The sequence below is a fragment of the Tachypleus tridentatus genome, chromosome 4 (assembly GCF_004210375.1).
Source record: "Tachypleus tridentatus isolate NWPU-2018 chromosome 4, ASM421037v1, whole genome shotgun sequence".
NCBI classification, from domain to species: Eukaryota; Metazoa; Arthropoda; class Merostomata; order Xiphosura; family Limulidae; genus Tachypleus; species Tachypleus tridentatus.
The window spans coordinates 122818790-122827054 of NC_134828.1; the positions used below are offsets into that span (position 1 = coordinate 122818790).

Below are 8265 nucleotides of genomic sequence, written 5' to 3' on the forward strand. Positions count from 1 at the left end.
ATAGTTCAACTATTTTCACTATATGATGACTTCATAATTACCAATAAAGAAAGCGTTTTTAATGCTCATTTAGCAAATTAGTATGGTAAAAAAATGCAACATGTTAAGGTACAAATTCCACAAATCTTTGGTATTGCTTTAATATATCTTTCAAACATGCACTTTACATATATGTTCTAAATGTATAAACTTAAAATAGTTAAAAAACTCTAAAATGAGCGACATCTATCAAATAGTAATGAAATACCTCACGTGCGTTACTCTGAGGGAAAAGTACCGAATTAGGCCGAGCAAAATAATTTAATATTTTCTTGGAAGAGATAATGTTCTACAATGTTTATACATATGTCTAATTATCCAAATGTATAACTTGCTTAAGACTAATTTATCAATTTAACTTCACACAGTTTCAAAGTTTCATACTTCTCGTCCTTCTAATAGCATGAAATGATATCGAATGTCTCAAAATGAATTTAAAATATAATATTGCAGTTGTACCGTTACATTCTACATCAGTTTGCAGGCCTACTGTAAAGGGGGATTCCCTAATAGAAACTCGGGGACGTCCGTCTCTTGTAAAATAAATAAGCTGACAACTACGATACCTCGATAATGAAGCATTCGCACCGTGGTTTTGTTTCGTTTAAAAGTTTCCAAAGTAAGTAGTTTCAGTTGTTATTATTGTTATCATAATAAATTACCGAAAGTGTAAATGCTGTGACAAAAGAGCTGACGTTTTATATTTCTCATCTTTGCGGTTAAAATTAAAGTTTTTAAAATTTGACAATGCTCGCTTTAGAAAATATGACTTAGATTCTTACCAAGACTTGCATTATAAGTTGGTCAGTGGCTTGCTTCGTTTTCGTGCTATTTTAACTGTGCTGATTAAATGTGTTTATTTATACGTGCATCGTTTGATACTTCATATTTAACGAATTTGTGACTAATGTGCTTTAGGTTTTATGAAGGTTTTGACAAATTTCTGTATTCACGCTTTTGTAAGTTGTATAAGTGAAAACGTTTAGTTCTAACGTCTTCTACATTTGAAACGTGTATTCCTATTGCACTTTAACTTTTCATGCATGTACACTCGGAGGGTTTCAATATACCATACACGTTAGAATACATATCACGCATTTAAGTTATAGTAATTCGGCTATAAGTACACAGTAACATACGGTTTAGGTTTAACATATAATAATTTCTAGTTTTTCATCTTTGCTACAAACTGTGCCTGATTTTTCAACATAAAAATTACTAGGTTGTGCACTGTGTCATGTTTTTCATATGACAAATATGCATTTTAGAAATGTAGATAAAAGGACGTAATATACTTTATATGATTGTAATTGACTGTTTGAAGCTTTAGGGTTCTTAGCCAAATTTAATAATCACTCTCAATGGACATCTACACTTTTTATGTATTTATCAAAAATTAAAATGTCACTATGAGTTAACATTTGAAGTACTGTTTAGTGGTTGCTTTATGCCAACGAACTTTATGGATTTTTGTTGTTTCTTTGTAACCTTTTTGTTTATTATTGACAGTTTATAAGTTCTCTTTGTAATAGTGCACACTAAGTTTAGAAAGTGAAAGGTGTAGAATATGATGGAACCTGTGTATATTCATAATTGACTGTACTAAAGTTTGTGTTGGTTTCTATTTGGTATTGTGACTTTGATCCTAAAGTCTGTAGTATTAATATACTTTTCCATTTCTACAGTTTAGCCTGTGATTGAGAATTCATTGAATTTTAATTTTTTTCAGATGTGTGGAAAAGGACTGTATTTCCTGGATGATTTTATTATTCCATCTCTTGACAGCAAACGGTTCCCTTGTCTGAGTTGGATAGATAGAGATGAGAAACTTTATAAGGTCAAGTGGCTTCATAAAGGATCTCGCACTTGGAGAGAAAATGACTTTGATATATTTAGTGTAAGTTCTTGAGCACTTTGAAGTAGTGAAATTTTTTAAAATATTTATTCAAGTGTTATAATAAATTGAAATAGGTGAAACAGTTCTATCAACTTGGATGTGAACCTTGGGCAACTAATACACACAAGTTATTTTAGACCAAGACTGTGACTAATGAACTTCTGTGGTACAAACCTTAGAATAATCATAACTCATTCCAAATAACTTATTACATTCCTATCCATTTTTCACTACTTCTTAGGGATACCTTTGTTCTGTGTAACTTTATATTCCATGTAAAACATAATAGACTTACTATATTTAGTAATTTGCTTGCAAGATTAATGGAGAAAAGTGAATGTGTTTTTGTGTCCATCTTTCTTAATTTAAAGGTTTTTGGTAATCTTTCTATTACTATAACTTTGTCACATCCTTAGGTTGGATGAAATAAGTAGTTTCACATTTTGTGAAAATAATTTTTGTTTGTGATATGTTACAAACTACACAGCTGATTTATGGAATACATCTTATGAATTTAGCACATCAAGTTTTGTAAACATAAAAAAGTAATTTTGGTGATGATTGAAGAAACCATGAAAGTTGGATATTGACAGTATATTAACAAACACTTTCATCTTTTGTAACTGAAGAGTTAATCTGTATTTAATATAATTCTCATTCTTTACTGTAGGAATGGGACAGAATGAAGGGACATCACAACCCACAAATCCCTGGATACTGGACCTTAGCAAAACAAAGGTTTAGAAATGCTCATTCCAAACTGGAAAAGATTGGAAGAGTTAAGAGAGACAAATTAAAAGAATCGAAGGGATTTCGAGTGTATAGAATAACCGTAAGTTTTAAATATAATGGAATATGTTTAATTTCACTTTCATGTATACACATTATTGTAGACACTTTTGTTGGTAAATGGTTTACATTAAGAAACAGAGAGACTGTCTCTCTGTAATTAATGGAGATATGGAAATTCATACTTATGTGATCTCTATATTTCTAAAACACTTAATTATTCACTTCTATTATCTAGAATTAACATATTACAAATAAGAAACTGAAACAGTTGTGATTTATGAACATGATGTAAAGAATAGAGTTCTATAGTCAAGGTTAAAACCTATTGTTGGGTTAGTTGTAACTTTGTATCAGGTAATTTAATTGGGTTACAAAATAGTTTAGAAGGAGACTGTATAATTTATGAAACTTTAGAAAGATATATTTAAGTAGTTTGGGAATGCACAATGTTTTATCTGTCATTTTCATTACCCAGTTGGCAACACATGTATTCTTCTCTTCATTTGTTGTAATTTTATTCATAAAGTGTGAGTATTCACCTTCCCACTTATCTTACTTACTGCAGACATGCACGTTTAGCTCAGGAGTTCAACCCTTCTGTACCTATGTTCCCTGCACTTTTAAAAAGAATTAATTTACAATGTTTGAAAACTACATTAATTGGTATTGAAGGAACCCGAGTTTTAAAAGAAAACAACTGTAGACTAGCTTTTGTCATCATTAGGAACAGAAAGTTTACATAGACAAATAATCATGTATACTGCATGGAACAGTGTGTTTGCATGATTATTGAATGCTTAACCACAAGGTAAAGTTATCTCAGTCATACAGTATTTTTAATAGATATACTGTTATTTTAAAGGAAGAACTGAATATAACCAAATGCAAAATGAAAGAATCTATCTTATTGGAACAAAACAAGTCTATCATAAACCCTGAGGTAACAAGATATATTTACTTAGCTGTAAAACAGTCGAGTCATATCACCTCTTTCTTCCATTAAGTCCATGCATTCCTTTTGTTTATTGTAATAACGTTTCTTGAATTATTTGTTCGAACCATCTCCAAACTTTATTTTCAATGAGTGAATTCCTGTGATTAAAACCAAACTTAGTTAAGTTCTTCTAGAACTCTGGGATTTTATTTAAAATTCAAAACAATCCATTTTTAACCTCTTCCTAAGGTTACAATTTCTACTACGAAATGTCTTTTAAAAAAGACGTATAATACTGAAAATAACTCGCTGATATTTTCGAGCTGACATACTAATAACCATGTTTACTTCCAGGTTCATTTGATCCACTACCACAACAAACTTACTGTAATTCACCTGACCTGCTCACTAAGGACAGTGAGAGTGATGTATATGTTAATATACTGTCCACTTTCCAACATGGAGAGTTATATTTTGCATGTCAAGATGGAATTTTTCCAGTTAAACTGGAATCTACTGAGATTGTGATTGACACTGGAATGATTTCCACAGAGATTTTGGAGGATTCTCACATACAGAATTCTGATGGGTTAATGAAAGAAGAATGTCTTGAGAAAAATGAATTTGGAGATGTTGATTGTGACCTGGTCATGCCCACTGGATATGAAGATGTCCTCTGTGACCCGGTCTTGCCCACTGGATATGATGATGTCGACTGCGACCCGGTCGTGCCCACTAGATATGATGTCGACTGTGACCCGGTCATGCCCATTGAATATGAAGATGTCTGTGATCCAGTCTTACCCACCAAATATGAAGTTGATTTCAATACCAAGTACATAAATCCAAACCTTATCTTTCAAACTTCTGAACCAAATAACGTACAACAGAGCAACTGTAAAGATGATGTTTTAGATATAGATTCTGAAACTCTATCATTCTATAATTTTATGAATGATGAAAGAGAAAACTGGCAGTTATCTTTAGATTTAGGCTCTCTGGGGGGATATATTAGATACAGAGGTGAGTTTATTTACAGCATGAATTGTCTCAACATACAAAATAACCTATATTTAAGATCAAATATATTATTAATGTTTAATAATTCATATTGTTATTATTTGTATTTTAAACTTCTGTATAAAATGTTAAAAATTTGATTAAATTAGTGGACTTGGTCTATTATTTTACTGAACCAAAATCAACTTTTGGAAGGTCAACTAATATAAATAAAATCTAGTTTTTGTTTTATGTTTAAAATGAAAGTTAAGACAATTTCTTGACATTAAATCAGATTTCTACCTTCATATACTCAGAGTATTATTTCCTAATGATTTGTAACTTGTGAGAAATCAATAACTTATTGTTATATTGAATATAAGATTTGTAACAATATCAACAAACACTTGAAATTGAATAAAGTTTTAAAATTCTGAAGTTTATTCTCTTTTGTACATATATTTGTTTATATTTTAGACACTTATAAAAATTATGTGTCTGACTATTCTACTTCTGAATGGATCTCTTTCTTCTTGATGTGTTTCTAACAATTCTTCATTTACTTTTACAGAACATGATGGAGGTTTTTTGGTGATTTAAAAACTATGGCAATGAATGAGAAATAGAAGTTGGAAAGAAGACTAATTTAAGGGCCTACAGTAAATAAGCAATTGGAAATGTAGTGCATAGTAGTCTCACAAAAGAATTAAGATGAGTTTCCAACCTGTAATACAGAAATATGTATGTATCTGAAACTAATATTAAACATTGAAATGTTTTTATTTTATGATGAAACTTTGTAGAATGGACGGCAACTGCCTGTACTGGAGACACAAGTGTAGAGAACGACATTTTGAAAGTCTTCTGCATTTTGAAACTTTGTCCTCTTCACAACAGGCAGTTGCCGTCCATTCCACAAAGATTCCATCATGAGTAATCTGCCAAAATAATCCATCAAAGCATTTATTATATGATTGCTGAAGCAAGTTGGTCTTTATGTTATGGAGAAATAAACAAATAAAATTGTTTTAGTATCTCCTAAACAATAATCCCCAAGTCATGGGAGATTGTACGCGCAAGGACTGAGAAAACCACTGGTAAGTTGTCTGTAAAAGGTAGAGTAAAAATGTTGTTAAAATTGTTACCATATTACCTTTTACTCTTCAAACATCATTTACATTTATATTTAATCTAGTCTTCACATGTCGTGTCTGCAGTCCTTAATATACCAAAGAAAAAAATTTTTTTTTCTGTTAATATTCAAGGAGATAGAAATTTTTAATGTAACAGAAAAACTTATTAACACATTAAATTAAAATGAGTTGGTCAAATAAGAATTGATAGCTTTTTGTTTGGAATTGGAAGACAATTTTCTGTGTTTTTGTTTCTCAGTCCTCGAATAGCGGGTACCAGTGCTCTAAAGAAAGCACAGGTGAAATTTGAAGACACAGTTTGTAAGGATTTAAAATCCCTAAAATCTGTGGCTTTCCACTGTGTACTTATTTTAAATAAGTACAAGTATTTCTGTGAAGTGGATATATATTTTACTTCCATGAAAATTATATAGAAATTGTGAGTTTTAAAAGATTCATGGAGGAATACATCTTGGTTCATTCTGATGTTAGAGTTAACTAAACTAGTGAAACTAACAATCACCTTGTACAAATTATTAACGTGTACAAAATTATAATTGAGTTCATGGCTCAAGAAAGTTTTATGAAATATGTATGGCTATTTGATACTTCAAAATGAATGTTTGGTTAGTTAATTCCTTTGAAGGTGAAGTTATAACTCACAATTTTAATGAAGTGAATACATATATTTGTATGAATATATGTGTACTTTAGACCAACAGCTTGGGCAACATGAATTATTAATATTTCTCATGTCTCAACATGTATAAACACCGGGTATTTATCATCTCAGAAAGTAACCCTGGACCTCTTATCTGATATCCTTAATTTGTGTACAATGATTGTTATAAATAATATCTTAAGCAACATGAGATTTTGTGTCAACTGATCTTTCAATTTATTATAGTTTTGAAAAGATAAAATATTCTTTGTTCTGTAGATGGCTGGTATTGATACACAACTTTAATTAAAATAAAATATAGAACAACATTTCAACCTTCTTAGTTCGTATTCAGGCTAACATCACAAATCCATTGTATCTGTATTAAACGTAGAATAATCTAGATACAGCTTTGTATTGTTCATTTGATGGTTTTTGTTGAATGAAAATTTACCATTTTAATTGAAAATGAACTATACAGTGTGGTTGATTACTGACAAGAAATAATTCATTTTGTCTTGACATTTAAGGTGTTGTGCCTTGGTTTTAACCTTTGAAATGTATGTATTGAAGGAAGTACTGTTATTTGTGTTAAATAAGAGTTTTTGCACTTACACACAAGAAAATATAACTTTTGTAGAATCTGTGAATTATTAGAAAGTTATTCATGTAGTCAGTCGTCTTTGCTAATGATGATGGAGAAATATCAAATTAATTAGGCTAGTTAATAATCGATTTTAGAAAGAGCAAAATTTACAAAATCATGTTCTTGTATGTGTGCTACATTGTGGTGTGTGCGAAAAATACATTTTAACCGTACAGTGTTTATCATTCACAAAATATGTAATTTAAAACATTTTTATATTCATTTATGATTATCCACAATAATCTTTTAGGTCTTTAGACTATTATAATTATGAATTTCTAGTCACTTGAGGAAATTTTTAACAATTATTGTGGAGCCTTAAATTATCCAGAATACAAAAGTATTTGTAGTAAATACTCGAAAAATACTGTAGCGTCACAAAATAAAATTGATTTTCAATGAAATTGAAGTTTCTGTTTATACGATAGATAGTCATGTGTTTGTAAAAAGATAAAAATAATGTAAGAGAAATAAAAGTTTATTTTGTGTTGTATTGCTTAAAATATGTTATTTCGTTATATAAGAATTTACAAATAAATAATTATCTAATTATTGAACAAAAGTTATATCCAAGATTTATATTCATTGTTTGAACTTTTGTATGTTCTAAGGACGGCTTTATTAATAAAAAGAGAAGAACGTTTCGACCTTCCTAGTTCATTTTGTGAGGGAAAATTTATTTTATCGTTCAGTTATGGATATGCCAGATCAATGGTAATTTTGAGATATCGTATTCAAATGAAGTCTTATCACCAGTTTAGGTATGTTTTAAACTTATAGCAGAGTAACATGTATGATATATCATCATTTTGTTTTTTCTTAAGCAGTCTATGACCTTTGAGTACATTTTCCCTTTACATTTAGAAGAATGTGTTGTTGTTGTTTTCGTCTGTAATAAGATTTAATAAATTTTGATTTATTGAAATTCTTTCGTGTTATCTTTTTGTGTTTTATTGTTCACAAGGAAGTCAAACACAATATTTATACATTTCTCTGGTATTATCAATGCACGATTATTTCTAGTGGGTCTGAGGCATCGTTAGATATATTAATGCGTCGTATAACTATGTCTACTAAGAAGTGTGACACAGGATATGTAAAGTACAAATACACATGTATATAAAACGATGATTATAGAACGACAATGGCTCCAGAAAACACGCC

The 8265-nt window shown here is 30.0% G+C and overlaps 2 protein-coding genes across 2 annotated transcripts; both read left to right on the plus strand.

The window, feature by feature from the left end:
• Positions 1-568: 568 nt before the first annotated feature.
• Positions 569-4190, plus strand: LOC143248212 (interferon regulatory factor 4-like). Its single transcript, XM_076496643.1, has 4 exons — positions 569-658; positions 1769-1936; positions 2607-2768; positions 4017-4190. Exons 2-4 carry the CDS (start codon positions 1769-1771, stop codon positions 4188-4190), a joined length of 504 nt encoding a protein of 167 aa, XP_076352758.1. The 5' UTR covers positions 569-658.
• LOC143249972 (uncharacterized) lies at positions 2831-8026 on the plus strand. The gene is made up of 2 exons (XM_076500607.1): positions 2831-4685; positions 5233-8026. The coding sequence occupies exons 1-2, from the start codon at positions 4202-4204 to the stop codon at positions 5259-5261; spliced, it is 513 nt and encodes a 170-aa protein (XP_076356722.1). The 5' UTR covers positions 2831-4201; the 3' UTR covers positions 5262-8026.
• Positions 8027-8265: the final 239 nt, after the last annotated feature.